General features: G+C 45.7%; 1 protein-coding gene across 2 annotated transcripts in view; it reads left to right on the forward strand.

Annotated features, from left to right (window-relative positions):
• The first annotated feature begins 379 nt into the window (after positions 1–379).
• Positions 380–18,751, forward strand: part of POU2F1 (POU class 2 homeobox 1) — a 138,595-nt gene continuing 120,223 nt past the window's right edge. For both annotated transcript variants that reach the window (XM_059673981.1, XM_059673979.1), the window contains exon 1: positions 380–482. Coding sequence is in view for 1 of the 2 variants with exons in the window: in XM_059673979.1 (XP_059529962.1) it covers positions 422–482 (61 nt within the window). In the remaining variant the exon portion in view is untranslated. The remainder of the gene's footprint in view (positions 483–18,751) is intronic.

Genomic DNA, 18,751 nt, shown 5'->3' on the forward strand with positions numbered 1-18,751 from the left:
GGAGGAGGAGGGGGAGGGCTGTGCGAAGCCCGGGCGCTCCACGTACCCCCACTGCACTGGTTACGCGCTGGAGGGAGCCCCAGGAGGTCGCGCATGCGCCGACTGTCCTTCAGGCGCGTGGAAGAGATTTGATTCGCGCATGCGCAAAGCCCAGACAGGAAAGTGGAGCAAAGGGGTGACTGGCAGGTTGAGGGCGCTTCAGCGACTAAGGAGCCGCGGCGGCCAGGAGGCGCGTGCGCAGAGCGCCCGAAGGGGCGGGGCTCCTCCACGCGGGCGGCCTTGTGCGCCCCCTGTCGCGCGCCCGGGGACGGAAGGCGCGGAGGGGCGGGGAGGAGGGGGCGGTGTGGAGGGCGGGCGGGGGGAGGGGAGCCGGAGCGAGGGAGGGCTTATCGACCCGGCGATTTTGGTTAAAATATTCAAAATGGCGGACGGAGGAGCAGCGAGTCAAGATGAGAGTTCAGCCGCGGCGGCAGCAGCAGCAGGTAATCATTACGGCATTTTACATATTCATATTCATACTCGAGCCCGGCTCCCGCGGCCCCCCCGCGACTTAGCATAATTTATTAGTACTCAGGATTATTATAATTAACGGCGGGGCGCTGGGGGGCCGGGGAGCGCCGAGCCCCCGCCGGGCGCCGAGCAGAGGGGGAGAGGCTCTCAGCGGCCGGGCGGAGGGGGACCCGGGGCACCGGGGGCTGCGGCCCGGCCCGGCGGCTGCCCGACCCGGCCCGGCCTCCGCCTCCTCGCCACCCCGAGCCCGAGCGGGTCCGCGGCGGGGCCGGGGCCGAGCAGGACAATGAAGACGCTTTACATATTCATAGCGGCGGGCGGCCCGGCGGGCGGGCGGGCGGGGGGGCGTGGAGGCCGGGCGGCGGCGGCACAATGCCGGGAGGCGGCGTGCCCGGGCGGACCCGGCGGCCGGACCCGAGCACGCGTGCCCCCGGGAGTGGCGCGGCGGGGCGGGGCGGCGGGGGGCGTCCGCGGGGAGCTCCCGCCGCCGCTCGGGACCCGGGTCTGGCCGGGGTCACGGCCCCGCACCTCGCTGCGCCCGCTCGTTCCCCGGGGGGCGGCCCGACCCGAGCAGGCCCGCGCCCGGGGTGCGCAGGGCGACAGTGGGCTCCGCCTCGCGCCCTCGGGCGACCCTCGGGCAGCCCCCCTTGGAGGGCATGTCCTCGGGCCGGCGGTCAGCAGCTCCGTGGGTCCCCGTCGGGCGCAGTCCCCGAGGAGCCGGGTGGAAGCGCCGGCGTGCTGTGGCCCCCGCGCCCCTCCCTGACCCTCCGGGAGTCGGGGCACGCACCCCGGAGCGCCCCCGGGTCCCCGGAACGCGGCGGTGAGGCCGGCCGGCGCCGGGACCCCCGGCCTAACAAGTTCAGAACATCCCGGTCTCCCTCCCGTGGGAGGGGGGAGGCGGGGATCCCCGTCGGTCCGCGGCCGCGTCTGCCCGCCGGGGGCTGGGTCCTCCCTGCTCGCCGCTGCGCGGATCCTCTCTCATTTGAATAATGTCTAATTCGGGGAGGTTTATATTATTGAAATGGCCGCCTGGCTTTCCCCGCCTCTCATGTTTAGTAATTCAGACCTTTAATAACAGCCACTCACAGCCCAACGCCGTGTTTATATTTTACATTCGCCCCATGTGCTTTTGTGGTTCGATATGATTCTTTTTTTTTTTTCCTTGGCAATCCACAGGGCTCTGAGATCAAACCCAGGCTGTGCCGGGAAGAGAAGGGGGAGCGAGGCCTGGCTCCTCCTGCAGTTGCCTAGGCCTCATGTTCTCTGCCGCCTGATTTATTTACTAATAACCAAAATGCCTCCCCTCACCCAGTCCTCACGCACCCCCTCCTCCGCGGGCACAGCTGACCCTCCGAGGCCTCAGCAGCCTTCCCACAGCCCCGAGCTGAGCATTAACTCTGCCTTGTTCTGTTTTCTCTCAGAAGACTTTCCTACAGTGTGCAGTAATATGGGCCTAAGGGGGGCGGGGGGGGGGGGGAATGTCCTATTTTCAGAGGCTGAATGAAGCCTTTTTGGGTTTCACTTTGTTTTGGTGGAGCCCCTTGCCCTCTGCTTCCAACCCCCAAATTAAACACTTGCTAGCTTTGTAAAGGTGGGTCTGCAGGATTTTTGAAACCAATCTTTTTTTTTTTTTTTTTTAGTTGGGGAATAGCCAAGTATTTTATAAATCCTAATTTACAGCACTTTCAGAACTTCTCAGGGCTGCGCTCCCTTTTCAACCTCTTTATTGGAATTTAAAATGGGGCTGATACTAATTCTGTGCTGTCACTGTCACAGATTTGCTTATTTTCATTGGAGCACTCCCGAAAGCAGAAATGGGGTTCTGTTTTCTTTGAGTGTTTGTGTCATGATTAAATGAGTAAAATGGAGGAATAAACACTGTCATTTGTGTCCACCCTGATCTCTGAACTTACCACCCTCCCAGCACACCCGCCCCCTCTTCTTAAAATTGTCAGAATTGATTTTGTTCTATGTAGGTTTAGGACAGTTGGTCGGCGAAACGCAGATTAATTTCAACTATGTAGAAGAAACAGTAATTTTGAATTTTGGTCTTTGCCTTGATGAAGTTTTTCCTCCATTTTATTGTGTATAGTCGTAGTGTGTTTTTAAAATCATGGTGTTGCTTCTCATAGGGTTTTTTCCCAGGCTGGGAGAGGAAAGTATCAGAATTGTTGTTAAACACTGATGTGTTAAACCTCTGAAATTATGTTAAGGCCCTTTAGGGTCAGTTGCTAGCTACAGATTTGGTGAGACTTTGATTTTCAGTTTAATTTGTAACAAATATCTAGATTTAATGGGTTAAAGCCATTTTCAAATAACTAGTTCTTACCGTTTTTCATAACCTCCAGTAGGCAGGCCCTGAAATGCAGCAGGGGGAAAAAAATCTGCGGCTTCCACCAGACTGTTCAGGTGAATGACTGTTTCAGAGATCTGAAGCTTGAGGTCAGGTGGACAAAAAGCAGGAATATGATTTCCTGCCTTAAGTAGCATATGTTTTTGCACCAGATTCCCAAGATGTGGTCAAACTGATGATGTCATTGGACAGAGGACAAGGTGCAGTTAATTTGATTTATTGTCCTGAGGTGAAGTGTAGCAGCAAAACCTTCTCATAGGGAAACCATTTATCTCGGGACAATTTCCTTTATAGCTGCAATTTAACCACCACCGAGGCTGTAGGTATTTTATCCAAGAGGAGAAAATGGACATTGCATTTTACAAACAAAATTTCACTGGTACAATTTCTGTAATACAGAAAAGGATGAATATTATGAACTGGCCTTTTATATTCTGATTGGCTTTCCATGCTATTGTAAAAATTCATTTCCTCAAATTCTCAAATGGAGACTATAGGCCTTAAATAAGTGTCATCTTGGAAGTGGTCCAGGTGCATGCTCATTTTAGATGGCTTCTTCCTGACCCCCCACACTCTCGGAAGCTGTTTCTTGACTTAATCAGAGCACAGCCCAGGCTAAAGGAGAGACTATGTGTGTTCCTTGTATCTATTTCCACGAATAAAGTGAAGTTAAAGAGAATGAGGGCTAGCTGTTCTTTTAGGTTGAGATTATAGTGTTTAAAATGAAGTAGAATACTTAACAGGAAAGCTTGTGCTTTGCAAACAGTTTTTAAAAATATAATTCATAATTCTTTTTGGGTTCGTTTTAGTCTGGACAAGTTTGTGCATTTTATTTTGATTGATTAGTGATTTTTAAAATTGAGGTAGTGATTTCACTTATGATTTTTGACATCTGAGTAGATTTTCCTGTTAGACATTTTTTATCCAATTAGTTTATCTTAGTGAGGATTAAAATGCCTGGGAATGTGGTAGTATTGCTTTATTCCTAACTTTGACTTGTGAGCCAAGCTTGTTGGATGGAGTATTTTATGTTACTTTTGAGCCTCCAGAAGTTGTCCCGTGCCTGTCTGCTTTTGCATATGTCAGGTGGCTTCCACAAATTTTCAGAAAACCCATTGTCATTTCCTCCTTACCTTGCCCCACCGGTGCTTTTGAATTTATGTCCTGAAAATTCTTATCACTGCTGACCAAATGCTTTTAATTTTTAAAAGGACCAGTATGGCTGTAACTGGTTTGGCTCAGTAGGTAGAGTGTCAGCCTTCGGACTGAAAGGTCCCAGGTTCAATTCTGGTCAAGGGCGTGTGTACCTTGGTTGTGGGCACATCCCCAGTAGGAGGTGTGCAGGAGGCAGCTGATAGATGTTTCTAACTCTCTCTCTCTCTCCCTTCTTCTCTGTAAAAAAATCAATAAAATATATATTTTTTTAAAAAAAGAAGAAAAAAAAGAAAGGACCAGTCTGCTTGTAAGCTATTTTTGTACAAGTAATTTTTAACCTCTTTCCCAAACTAATTTCTAATTTCTTTCATTTTGTCATCAAAAATCCCAGTAGTCAGGGGAAATACAAACAACTACTGCTATTCAGGTTTAAATGGTGTGGCATTGTGCCGTATTTTTAATTTACCGATTTCTGAACCGATAGGCAGTATAAAGCAGCAGAAATGAAATGTCTCACTGCTGTCTGGGTTGAAGTCATTGTTAAGCTGTTATCCACCTGGTCAGTGGATTCTGAAATAAGTTAAATTGCTCTTATCAAGCCACCAAATGTGTTTAAAGGAGCCTTTAATATCTTAAGCAGATGATTCTATAATCCCAGAACTGAACATTTAAATGCTATCTTTCATAAGTGTTTTCCATTCAAAATGAAATATTTAAAGTTTCTTAAATCTGTATTACTGGATCTTGAATTTAGTTGTGTTTTTTCAATTGGTCACTCATCTTCATGAATATCTATTTCCTTTGTTGCAGAAAGACACTAATATTATGTAGTGATGACTGCCTTGTTACCAGTTATTTTTGTTTTGTATTTAATATTGAAAACCCACAGCCCCAGTCTTTACATGGCCACTATTAAAATTAATTTTCTTTTAAAACTCTGGTGTGTGACTGTCATTAATTTGCTTTTATGCAACAGTATTGGTTCAGTTACACAGTTTTTGTAATTCATAAAGACTGTGAAACCTCACTTTCAGCAGGGATGTGTTTTCCTAATGGAAGTGATTGCATTTAGAACTATTCAAATAATTACTGTTTACAGAACAGAACAAGTCACAGACAAAACATACCCCTTTTCGGTCACCCCTGTTCTTGTTGCTCTTGCCTCCTTTAATGTTAAATGCCTGAGCAAACATGCTTATTATGTATTTCTCCGGGGAAATCTAATATTGGGTGGTAGGTAGCGTGTGGATCAGCTAGTTCCACATCTGCCTTCTTCGGGTTTCTGCATCCCTCCTGGATGGAGTCTTTCCTCCTCTTCCTTTTAAGGACATTCTTTGGGCCAGAATTCTCCCTTATTATCTTTTTGTGTTGCTTAAATAAGATAAATATCTTTCAGAGTGGAATCAAGGTTGAACGAGGTAATAATTATGGTTCACAGAATAGCAGTTTCCTTCTCCATCTTCTTTTACTGGATGTTTTTGCACATTATTGACATTTTGTGAATAAGGATAATTGGGTAATTTTGTAGATTTATATTTCTTCTTTGGAACAAATCGGTTTTGTGTTGTACTGACATCTTTCTGACCGTGTCTATGCTGGCAATGAGCCCTTATAAACTCTTTCAGCAGTAATAGCACTGGGACCAAAAATAGCACGAGTGGAGCCAGGGCCTGACTTACTGGTCCATTTACGGGATATTTCAAGTTGGAAATGAGAATTGTCTTGAGCTTCAGAACCTCTGATGGAAGACGCTCTTTATGTACCGTGTGTAGTTTATAGAGCTGTGTGTTTTAACTACAGGAAGTTAACTTATTGAGTATTGATATGGTATCTTGTTTGTACTCAGTGACTGATATCACTTCTTTGTTTTTTCTTTTTAATTTATTTTTTCCAGTTAAACACTCAGGTTTTCACTGTTGCCTAGATTCTGCTGACAGGACTAGTAAAGAGCAAAAGAAGAATCAGCAACCTCTCGATGTATCAGATTATTTTTTAAGTACCGTCCAGGGCCCTGGGTATTCATCCAGAAAAGGAGCCATATTATTAATTTTTTCAAAAAGACAATGTGAAAAGCACAAAACTAAGCTCAATATGAGTATTGGTTGTAGTAGCTTTATGCAGCCTGCAATATTAAGTACAGTTTGTCACGTGATTTATTTCCTCATCCGCTGCGTCACTTTATCGGTTTTTATGTTGGAACTATAGCAATAATGTGTATGTAAAATTAGAAAATAATAAAAATTTTAGGTTGGTCTTATTTTTATTTTGCTGGTGGGCATTCACTTAGCAATCAAAGATAATAAACATTATGTTGTGTATGTTAACTCAGTTGTGTTTGGCAGGTGGTCACCTTAAATAATGGGGTTATACTGACTGGCTTTATAACCTACTAAGTGAATATACTTCTTAGAGAAAAGTGACTTAGCTGTTTTCTTGTCTTAGTCACTTATTTTAATGGTCTGTTTAATGGGGGAGGGGGAAAGCCCCCCGTTTTTGCTGATTCATACTACAGCAAGCAAGTATAGTATAATCAATCTTTTAAAAAATAGTTACTTAAACAGTTCTTTGCTTATGCAAAGTGTCTGTTATATGCCTGCTCTTGTGCTGGTTATCTTTGGGGACAGCAAGGGACTATAAGGCTCTGCTGTGGGACAGTTGATATGTTTACTTAGAGAAGATTGAAAGACAGTGCTTGTAATTACATATTAAAATATGTAACAGATAATAAGGATCAGAGTAGAGATGAGGGTGTGTCTGCGTTTGTAGGAGCCCACCCATCCTAGAACCCTATAGCTGGAAGGTAGTGTAGATAGATGCACTGGTCGTAAGCCATAACTGCTAGTAGATGCTGAGAGGGTCTCACAGTGGGTCAGCGGCTTGCCCACAGTCTCTGAACAGATGAGTAACGGATCAGAACACAAGACTTCTGACTCTCCAGTCTCCTCCTCTCCAGTCTCCCTACACCACGTTGCTGCCAGTCAGACTTTCAGTAGGAGGTGAAATTTTTAAGCTGAGCTCAAAAGGGCAAAAACATTAGAGGAGGGAGAAGATGGGAGGTCATGGTCTAGATTGTGCTGTGAAGGTGAAGAAGGAGGTATTTGTTCCGTGCGCAGAGAGGCTGGGGAGGTTTTTATAAAGTAAGGAATCTTGTGGTAAAAGTGATGTTTTAGGTTTGATATGGTAGTGTGCAAGAGAGTTGGAAATAGGAAGGGAGAGATTGGACCCATGGAAACCAGTATATAAAAATCGAGTTGTGTTGGCTGACTGGCGTAGCTCAGTGGTTGAGCATCCACCTATGAACCAGGAGGTCACAGTTCCTGGTCAGAGCACATTCCTGGGTTGTGGGGTCGATCCCCAGTGTGGGGTGTGCAGGAGACAGCTGGTCACTGATTCTCTCTCATCATTGATGTTTCTATCTCTCCCACTCCCTCTCTAAAATCAATAAAAAATTTCAAAAAAATTGAGGTGTGTTGTTTGTAGACTAATTGCTTTAAGTGCTGTTAGAGATACAGACGTAATAAGACAATTACCTGACCTCAAGAGGCTTTCGATCTGATATGACGTAATGAAATAGATCATCCAGGATGAAGACGACGAGCATGCTGTCCATTTACATCGCAGAATAAGAACCTGTAGGAGAAATTTTTGCCTGGTCTTATAGTAGGAACTAGTTTATTTCTGACTAGTGGTTTTGTTTTCAGTTTTTTGGACACTGTATGCTTGACTTAGTTTTCTTTCCAAGTCAAACTACAGTGTTCAGGCCAAATCATTAACCTGGAAGATTACATAGGCAATTGTGGTATGCATTTTTCTTAGCGGCATTCCGCATCCCATTTTGTTTGGTATTTTTTTTATTGCTTCTACTTTAAACTCCTGTTATTTTTGTTTTATGTGAGCTACTTTCTATCCTTTCTGGAGCAAGGCAGGTATAAAATTATCATAACTGTGACATAATGATAATGTCGGTGTTTTTATAGTACCTTAAAATTTATAGCAGCACTCTCATTCTTATTACTTCAGTTAGTCCTTTCAGGCAAGTATTATTATACCCATTTTATAGTTGAGTAAAATAAAGCCGAGATTAAGTGACTTTCCCAAGGTCACATGCTTAGTAAGCACTGAGTGTGCTTGGGGAATAGCCAACACTTGCAGGTTAGTGATAACCTGGGCTTGTTCTGGAGACTGGGGGAAACCAGGCTGTGACTGTTAGCAGGGCTCCCATGCTGTGGTGCTGGTGAAGGAGTTTGGATTTCATTTGCTGGGCAGTAGAGAGTCATTGAATTTTTTTGTTCTTTGAGCTATGATCAAAGCCCTTAATTTAAGTGTTTAGCAGCTAATTAGAGTCAAAGGGGAAACAAGGTTTTGAGTTTAGATGAACAGAAGTAGGGAAGTGGAAGATGGAGGCATTTGGGGAATAGGCAGTGAACTCAGTGATAGACATGTCATTTCAGACATGATTGGGTGGGTCCTATTAGATTATACATTCACTGTGTGATCAACATAGAAATGTGAGGATTGAGGTTTGTGCTCAAGCCACTGTGTGTGTGGACTGAGCATTGAGTCTGAACACTAAATTCTAGACATCTCAGTTGGCCTTGGCACTGACTTCTGTGGTTGTCTCTTTCAGCAGTGTGATGGTGATAATACCAGTGTCAGAGGATGCTGTGGGATTAACAGACGCAGAGCAAAAGCATTTCACAGTCCTGTAGTAGTTTTTCTTACATGGGCACAAGAGTTAGATGTGCTGCTGGAGAGGAGGAGCTTTGGCTCTCCAGTGATTTGGGGCATCTGACGGCAGGGTGTCCATTTCCAGGTGTGGCCAACACCTTGGGAGAGGGAGCAACTCCCCTATGGTCCTCTGAAATTATACAGCGGAGCTGCTGCATTGTGGCAAATGTAAACTGGCCCTGGATCTCAGGCCCTTCTGCTGAATGCCCCACTCCCACGTCTGCCTCTGCATTCTTACCTTTTACTACTTCCTTGAAGAGCATGACCGAACGATTCCACCAGGAAGTCCCCTTACAGGCCCATCACAAACATGGCGTTTCTTTGATCAGGTTTTAATTTTTAAAAAAATCTCCCTAAAATTGTGTTTAAGACCTGCCTTGCGAGGGTTGTGTTTTATTCTGCTGCTTGCTCAGTCTCCTCTCACTTCTCCTCCCCCTCCACAGTCCCATCCAGGTTTGAGACACAGGACCTGAAACAGACCATGGGTTCTGGTCAGGCTGGTGTTTCGGGTGCTCTGAGAAGCTCACATGGTCCCTCTCTTGGGATGTCGTGGTGGGTGCAGTGTGTGTGCCGAGGGTTGAGAGCTGAGGACCTGGGTTCTAGACCAGCGGTCGCCAACGGATGGTTGTCCGTGAGGTCCGAAAGGTTGGTGACCGCTGTTCTAGACCATTGGTTAGTTTTGTGACTTTGGGATAAGTTACTTCACCACTGATTTTTTTCTTTTTGCATTTGTAAATAAGAGAGTTTTCAAACTCTTAAAAGCCATCAGAATTCTTTTTTAAATGAATTTGAGGCTGAAGCTTCCTGCATGAAAGGTAAGCATGCAGCTATTGCGATTGAAGTGGGTGCAGGGCCAGGGTGGGAAAGTGCACTCTGCTTCTTTGTTCCTGGATCCTTAGGACTCAACGCTGCACTACATGAAAACTTCGCCTGTTTATCATTCGGGACCTATCTGTCCATTATTCTTGCTCCACAAATAGCTCATCCAAGCCTGTGCTCTTGTGCTACTTTCTCTGAATTTAGCAAATTCAGCACTTCATTATACTCAGTCTTATTTTTTCTCTTATTTAGTTTATATAAGTAATTCTTGTCTCAGAAACACTTTGCTGGGGAGAGAGTAGATATTTAGCAAGCGATGCTGATTGATTAAACTATGGGTTCTTGACCTTTGCTGGGATAAGAATCACCCGTGGCACTTTTTAAAAAAATTGTTTTTTGGAGAAAGGAATGGAGGTAGGAAGGGAGAGAGAGAGGTCAATTTGTTCCACTTATTTATGCATTCATTGGTAGATTCTTATATGTGCCCTGACTGGGGATCAAACCCCAAACCTTGGCATATCGGGACAACTCTAAACCAACTGAGCTACCCAGCCAGGGCACCCATACAACTTTTTCAACATGCAAAGGGCCAAGCCTTCCCTCTTGAGCTTCTTCTACCGTAGAGGACACCCATAGTTTAAAAAGCTTTGCAAGTTGTTCCGTAGCATTGAATGAGTACTTGTTGCATTTTAAGATTATTGCTTATATTCTCTTGAATGGTTCTCAGTGCTCAAAAATGGCTCTATAGTGGAAGGAAACAGAACCGGAACCTTGGCTCCTTATTGCATTTATAACTCTGTCTAGCTTTCTGTGCTGAACAAAATCATTTCACTTTTCTGCCCCGAGGTTCTTATCGATAAGTTGGGGATTATTTTCATCCTTTTTGCTTTTTAAGCTGTGGAATTCTTCAAAAACATCTCTTGGGTGAAAACCAGTAAACAGCAGATCCCTTGAATAGGTTGGCTTTCATCTGATACCGTTTTAACAGACATATCCTATCTAATAAAAGAGAAAAATGGTAATTGGCGTACGACGATACCCTTTTCATTGGCTAATCAGGGCTATATGCAAATTAACTGCCAACTAAGATTGGCAGTTAACTGCCAACAAGATGGCGGCTAATTTGCATATGTAGGCACAATGCAGGGAGGCGAAAGGGAAAGCAGGAAGAAGCCCCCTGCCACTGACAGTGATCGGAAACCCAGGGGGGAGCTAAGAGCTGGGGGACAGGGCAAAGGCGGCCCTGGGGCCGCCTTTGCCCTGCCCCCCAGCCATGATTGGAGAATCAGGTGCCTTTGCTGCCCTGGCCAGAGATAGCAAGAAGTAGGGGTGGAGCCAGCGATGGGAGCTGGGCGCGGTCGAAGCTGGCAGTCCCGGGAGCTAGGGGTCCCTTGCCTGGGCCTAAAGCGAAGCCCACGATCGCGGGGCTGCTGCAGCTGTGGGTCCCCGCTGCCCAGGCCGGACGCCTAGGCCAGAGGTGTTAGGCCTGGGCAGGGGCGGAGCTTGCAACCACGGGGAGCTGGGGGTCCCCTGCCCAGGCCTGACACCTCTGCCAGAGGCCTCAGGCCTGGTCAAGGGGCCGATCCGGTGATTGGTGATCGGAGGGTGATGAGGGTCAACTCCTCTGGCCGAGGCATCAGGCCTGGGTGGGGGGCGGAGCCTGGGGTTGGGAGGATATGATGGTCCCCTTGCCCAGGCCTGAAGCCTGGGTCAGAGGCGTCAGGCTTGGGCGGGGGGTGGAGCAAGCGATCAGAGGGAGATGGGGGTCCCCTGCCCAGGCATGATTCCTGGGCCAGAGGCCTCAGGCCTGGGCGGGGGCCAGAGCCAGTGATCGGCGGGAGATGGGGGTCCCCTGTCCAAGCCTGACACCTCTGGCGGAGGCGTCAGGCCTGGGCAAGGGGCCGATCAGGCGATCGGAGGGTGATGGGGGTCTACGCCTCTGGCCGAGGCATCAGGCCTGGGCTGGGGGCAGAACCAGTGATGGGGGGAAATGAGGGTCCCCTGCCCAGGCCTGACGCCTCTGTTAGAGGCGTCAGGCCTGGGCAAGGGGCTGATCCTGCGATTGGAGGGTGATGGGGGTCAACGCCTGAGGGCTCCCAGTATGTGAGAGGGGGCAGGCTGGGCTGAAGGACACTCCCCCCCCCACACACACACCCAGTGCACGAATTTCGTGCACCGGGCCCCTAGTTAAGAATATAAAGCACAATAGGCTTGATCCTATCTTAGCAACAGAGCTGACTTTCTGGAAAGGTGGTATTTAGATTTTAAACTGGAAACATCTTATTAGAATGTGAATGAACAAGGACAGTAAGCTTATCAGAAACTAGTCGTTCTCAATGGGAACATGAACTGGATTGCAATTAACCATCCAGACTGGTCCTTCCGAATTCACAGGAGGGTTTGGGAAGGGCTCCGGAGGAAGTGGTGTGTACAGAGATGTGAAGGATGCTGCAAGTCAGTTGCCCGTGCTAGGAGTAGGGAGTGGGGCTGAAAGTGTTCTTGGCAAGGTACGATACATACATAATTCTGGAAACCAGTGAAAACAGCACTTTCAAGGAACTGAAGCTTGGCTTGCTGGTCCTGGAAGAGCCGGATTCAGCTGAAGAGTTGAAGATGATTTTCAAGACCTTGTCCTTCTCAGTGGCCAGATACACAGGCAAATTTTGGAGGAGATTCCACACCTTGCCACCAATGTATTTCTAATGCGAATAAGCAGCATTTACTAAGTCTTTATCGAGTTAATGTACTAAACACGTTACAGCATTTTCATGCTAATCCTCACAGTGACCTCATGAGGTGTGTACAGTTGTCACCCTCACCTTTCAGGTGAGAACACTGCCCTGTAAAGAGGCTGAGTGCAGACCCAAGTCTCCTACCTGTTTTGGTCATGGAGCCACTAACTGCTACTTCAAGTCAGTTGAATGATCAAGTATTTAGCAACAGTTGTTTCTGAGTTTGTCCTTAGTGCTCTACATGGTTTCCAGGTCCAGACCATGTGGTCCAGAGGAGTTCCGCACTCCTTTCTGTCTGCAGTGTGGAGAGATGGACACTGGCTTACAGATCTAACGCTTAGCCTTGCTTTCAGCCATCTCCAGGCATTGATTACGAACATATTTTGAAGCTGTTAGTATGAAGATTGTACAGTTGGTATGCTGATCCTGGTACCCTTAAATCCTGAGCCTTTTGCATTTCTCTGAAGAATTGTATTTTAAACTGAAGCTATTTGCAGATGTTAACATCCAGATCATTTTCATTTGGGACATCTTATTTTTTCGTGACCCAGTTAGCTAGATAGAAAATTAGGCCTTACTGTGGTTACATATTATTTTGATTAACGTGTTTAAAATATTTTAATGTTTCTCAAATGAGTTGTGACTTAAAATTAGTGTACAGACAGATACCATGGCTTTGTTTACATGCCTTCCCCTTACCAAGCTGTTACTAAATGGGGGTGTAGCTTTCAGTTGAGGCCACATGACAGTTGATTCAGTTCTGATGAGAAGTCAGTCATTCATGGTACTGGTGCTCCCAGCCCTAACAGCCTGTTTAATCATGCCCCAAATCATCTTAAGTTGCTAGGTGATCTGTGCCTAAAATGGTTTTCTTTACACTACCTTGCTGAACACCCTCCACCCCCATCCTTCCTTAAGCAGTCAGCAAGAATGCTGTTCTGGTGGACTGTAATGTAGGTACACTCGCGTGCCAATCACTGTTAGTTAGGAAGAACTGGTGAAAAGTCTGATAATGGGGGAGGTATGGTAAACTTTAGCTGAGAAGATGAACGAACCATTTCGAGTATTGCTGGAAGAAACGGTGTGATTTCAGGGGATTAGACTAGTGTCGAAGCCATTCCAGCCCCTGCTGCTGCAGCCACATCTTCATCATGTAACTGCACAGTGCTGTGAGGAGCAGTGTGCTGCTGGCTGTTTCCCAGCCCTTTCCTGGAACGCGCTCCTGCATGTGCAGACACACACCTGCGTGCACCGCACACATGTCCAGGTCACACGCCTCTGAATGTGCACACCATTTAGAGGGATTCCTAGTATACAGCCTGTTCTATAACTCGCCCCTACCCCCCTTTGTGTGTGTTTGCATGGCTCCTCATTCTTTAGAATTTACCCAAGTGATTAAACAATCCTTTTATTTGCTGGGTATAATCTCTGGGTAATTTTAAGGCTGGCTTTCTGAAAGATCTCGGATCTTTATTTAGTTGAATAACAACTGGCATAAATAACAAACGGTAAAGTACTTGTGGGATTATTAGGGTGGCCATAGCTGATCAGCGGCGATTCTCAGGTTAATCAGAGCGGCCAGTGAAGGCAGCAGAGGGGCACTGCCACCTTGTCTTGTCCTGTAAGATTGGAATATATCGACGTGTCTGCAGTTTCAGTTCTTCAAAAATTAGCCTAACCTGCCTTTTTACCAGTTTTTCCCAACCTTCCACACCTTACCTCACCCTTTATAATGGTTGCACAGTATTTTATTGTATCGATGGGCCAACCTAATTACTTAATTTCTTTTGATGTATGTTGGATTTTTCCCCCATAGTTATAAGTATCCATCAACATTTGAATTTTGTGTATATGGCCAGATTGCCCTTGAGAGAGGTACCATCCTATATTTTTATCTACGGTACAGATTTTATCTGTGATATTTAATAGTGTTGGTTTAAATTTTTGCCATGTTGATAGATAAGAAATATCTCATTGTTTTCATTTTCATATTTGCACTGTAAGTTGGGCATCTTATGAATTTTTTATTTCTTTTTCGGTATATATTTCCAGTGTAATATGATTACTTTCTCTTGTTCTTTCACTAGTTCTGGCCCTTTCAGAATACTGTGGTTTTTTTGAAAATTTATAACTTATTAAACACTATTCTCTTTCCATGAGTAACTTCCCCTCAGCTCCCCCATATTATTAATTCCTGTATCGTTTTCAAGAAGTAGCTCAGGGATGAGAGTAGCGCCTGGGTCACTCCCTGGGAATTCTTCAACATTCCCCACAGGCCCCTCTGTTTCTATGGACCCTCTGCAGGCATCTGTCTTAGCACTCTTAATTATTGGTTAACTTGTTTCTCTTTTTTAGAATAGCTTAAGGTCTTTGAGGTCAGGGACTACATTGTATTGCTGGCACTTAACACATGCCTGCTAGCGGTGCTCAACAAGTATTTATGGAGCCACGTTTTGAGTCTCAGATTTTCTTCTATCCATGGACCTGTAGGAGGAGAGTGCACTGTGTCCTTAAGAGTCTGGGGCTGTTGCAGACTGCAAAAGATGATGGCCCAGGTAATTGAAAATGGCTATGAAGTCTGTATTCTCTTTCATAATAGATTGGTATTTGTTACCAAATATTTAAAAATTGGTAACCAAGTTTTTATAACACATATTTAAAATTATCCAACTTTGAGTAAAATTGACTTTCCAGGGAGATGGAGCATGTTTTTCTTGTGATTTGGGGTCCTCTACGTGAGACCTCAGCGAACCTCTCTCCCGATGAGAAGGGGAAGAGCACCGACGCCGGAGCCAGGCAGGCCTGGCCTTGCCACCTCCTGGCAGGGGGCTTGTTCTTTAGCTCTTTTTAGTCCTTTACAGAATAATCTATTTCAGTTAGTACGTTTATTCATAGCAAATACTTATTGATTGCTTGCAGTTTGCAGGGCCCTGCTATGGTGTGTTCTGATTGTGTGATTGGAGCGGGCACAGTGCTTGTCTTTACGGCGTGACCCAGGTGCCAAGGTTCTCTGTCCTGGGACTGTACACATTTGCCCTCCTTTCCCGGGATCTGAACCTTCCTTCCCGTTCACTTAGCAGAACCTCAACCACAGCCAAGTCTTGCTTATCTTTAACCAACTGGTATGCAGACTAACCACAGTCTAAAAGAAATGGTACGCTTTGAAGGAATAAAATATGATCAGAAAAACATCACTTATTCTGAATGGCCTCTCGTTGACCCTGCATGGTAACCATAGTTGCGACATGTACCTACTTCTTTGGGAGTTAGATACTTTACTTATAGCCATCTGTTGGCTGCTCATTCATAGTGAGGGGATTGCAGAGTTGAGGTGGGAACAGGTGAGCTGTGGCACTGTGGTCCTGGAGAGTGGAACCAAACCTCATCCTTGCACAAAAATGTTGCTTTTAGCAGAGGAGAACTAAGTGCACTTAATTTTTTACTCTGCTTGCTCTTAAGACATTTTACTTTTATTTTTTTTGTGTGTGTTAATCTTCACCTGAGGATGTTTTTCCATTGATTTTTAGAGAGAGTGGAAGGGGAGGGGGAGAGACAGACAGAGAGAAACATTGATGTGAGAGAGACACATCGATTGTTTGCCTCCCACACATGCCCTGAGCAGGACCAGGGATTGAGCCTGCAACCTAGGGACATGCTCTTGACCAGAATGGAACCTGGGTCTGTTTAGTTCCACAGGCTGACGTTCTGTCTACTGAGCCAAACTGGCTATGGCAAGACATTTTAATTTTTTAATTCAATATGTGGGAGGAAAGGGATGGGAAGGTGTGTTGGGTGATCTGGAGTGTATTTCTTTCTTCTTTTTTTTTTTAAATCCTCACCTGAGGATTTTTTTCCATTGATTATAGAGTGGAAGAGAGAGGGAAAGACAGAAACATCGATGTGAGAGAAACATGTGAGAGAGACACAGCGATTGGTTGCTTCCTGCACACACCCTGACCAGAGCCCAGGCCAGGGAGGAGCCTGCAACCAAGGTATGTGCCCTCGACTGGAATTGAACCCAGGGACCCTTCGGTCCATAGGCTGGCACTCTATCCACTGAGTCAAACGGCTAGGGCTGGAGTATATTTTCCACCTATAGACTTGGAATTGACAGGACTCAACCCAAATCTCCTCAGTGCTGCCTGGAACTGGGTCTAAGCTCCCAGCAAGCTTGGGGCTCTCTGGGGCACGGGGAGCAAGACATTTGGAAGCTGATAATTCTGAGTGGAGGTGGCTCAACCGTGTGAACCAGAGTGGACATACAACAGTGACATCACTGCAAGTCCTTGGTGTCTAGGAAAGATGACAACGACTTTGAAGGTGAGAGGCTGTCTAGCAAGAACACGATTTGGCTGTGCTGGTTGTGGGATTGAAACACCACCTAGACCACGCTGGTCATCCAGAAAGCTAGAGGGCAGTGGACTCATGCTGCCATGTGTAGGGTTTTCCTTAATATGGGGGCTGGGGGAGCTCAGATAAGAAACAGGTTAATAACAACCTGTTTGTTTTTCCATTTTTATGAAGTAATTTTTGTTTTCTTGATTAACTGTGACTTATTTTTATCATTTTGAGTGGAATCATAAATATTTCTAAATATTTTATATGACTTAAACCAGCGGTTGCCAACCTTTTGGATCTTGTCCGCGGACCACCGGTTGGCGACCACTGACTTAAACCATATAATAAGTTTGTTTACCCAAAGTCATTTTTCTGCTACCATTTGTCTAATTTCTGTAAATAAATACAGATTGCTTGGGAAATTCCCTGCTCTTGCCTCTTCATTTCCCTTCCGTTTCCCCAGTCCATTGAGAGTTGAGTTTTTATATTTTAAATCCATACATCATATTCTTGAAATCCTTTCTCTCCCTTGACTTCTCACTCTGACTTTTTTTCTGACTCCTTAAATTTAAAAAGAAAATTTTTCTTATGATGCATTAAGGCAAACTTTACTCATTTGTTTCATTTTCTCCCAAATTTAATGTGGTTTATAGAGATTCATATACTATAGCAAGAAATGCAAAACAAATATGTAAAACAAAATAAAAGCCTGATACAGATCTCTAATATTTGTTCTCAGTGGGGCACAAATATGTCTCTAAGCTTCATAGTAGATGTTGCAAAAGAGAAGCCTCGTCAATTTATGGCATAACATTTGAAAACAAGCAAACTTTTATTTGAAGATTGGAGGCCTGGGAAATGGCCCCATGTGAGGGAATGAACAGTGGCTGCCTCACAGCAGTGATGCTGTGGACGCATCAGCCAACACCACAGTGCCCCTCCTAGGCCAACACGTGCCCAGCTCCCTTCCTAACGGCCGGGCCTCACGGGGTGAGGAGGTGAGCGTCATTCGAAACAGTCTGCCTTCAAAGGGGAAGAGATTTTGGAGACGTTTGAAGGATGGAGATAGTGCATATCCTTTAAGTGTGCTTCCATAAACATTCTTTCTCAACTTTTTATGAATTGTAAGCTCCACGAGGACAGGAAGTACATCTGCTGTGTCCACACTAGTGGACAGGGCTTGCTGGCTCAGTGTAGGCTATTAAGTTTTTTCATAATAATAAAATTGGGCTGCACTGGCTTTGAAATTATGTTTGTTGGTTGTTGTCATTGAAGGTAGAGAAGATGGTTTTGTTGTTCAGAGAGATTGGTGGCGACTCAGGTGGCACCTGAAAAGTACCATTACCTTGGCACCTCAGGGCAGGCTTGGTTCTCAGAAACTTGATTTCGTTGCCATCCGTACTAAGAACAGGACATAGAAACAATGCCTGCTTGCATTAACCCGTATACCTGCTATGGAAAATATAAGTGCAAAGTGGGTAGAGTTCTTGCCATTCGGCAGTACTTACCTTGCTTTAGGGAAAGCCAAACTAGAATTAGAGTTGTTGCTTCAGATCCTCCTTGGTCAAGGCCAAGGAAATTAATTAGTTATGCTAATGGCCAGACATACCTCCTCTGCCGCTAGGGTGTTTTTTGCCCTGAGCAGTCCTGGGCACATCTTGAACATTTTCTTCTCTGGACTTCCCTTTCCTATCCTCAGCCCAGGTGCTGTCCTCTAAAAGCGTTGTTTGCCACTGACAGAAGGACAACACAGGATAAATAGCCCACTTAAATGGCGTTTTAAGTAAGGGGCAAGGTTGAAATTTATCCTTTGGACTGTTGGTGACTCTCAGCTCCCATCGCCACGTTTGAGTCTGCCATGTTGTTAGGCAGTGTCAGCTCCCAACGTAAACATGAATGGTTTTCCAGAGCTTTGCCGTAGTCAAGCACACACTGGACAGTGCTGTCCCTCGGCAGCAGCTCAGGCGGTCATCGCAGCACATACCTCAGGCGTACGGGTGTGTGTACACACAGCAAGCTGCTCGGTGGCCACCGGTTGTATTTTGGCATTGTAGTCAAATTTGATACTCTCACCCTCCCCTCCCCATTATTGTCATTCTAGCAGGTGTTGAGGGAG

Source organism: Myotis daubentonii, chromosome 18, assembly GCF_963259705.1.
Source record: "Myotis daubentonii chromosome 18, mMyoDau2.1, whole genome shotgun sequence".
NCBI classification, from domain to species: Eukaryota; Metazoa; Chordata; class Mammalia; order Chiroptera; family Vespertilionidae; genus Myotis; species Myotis daubentonii.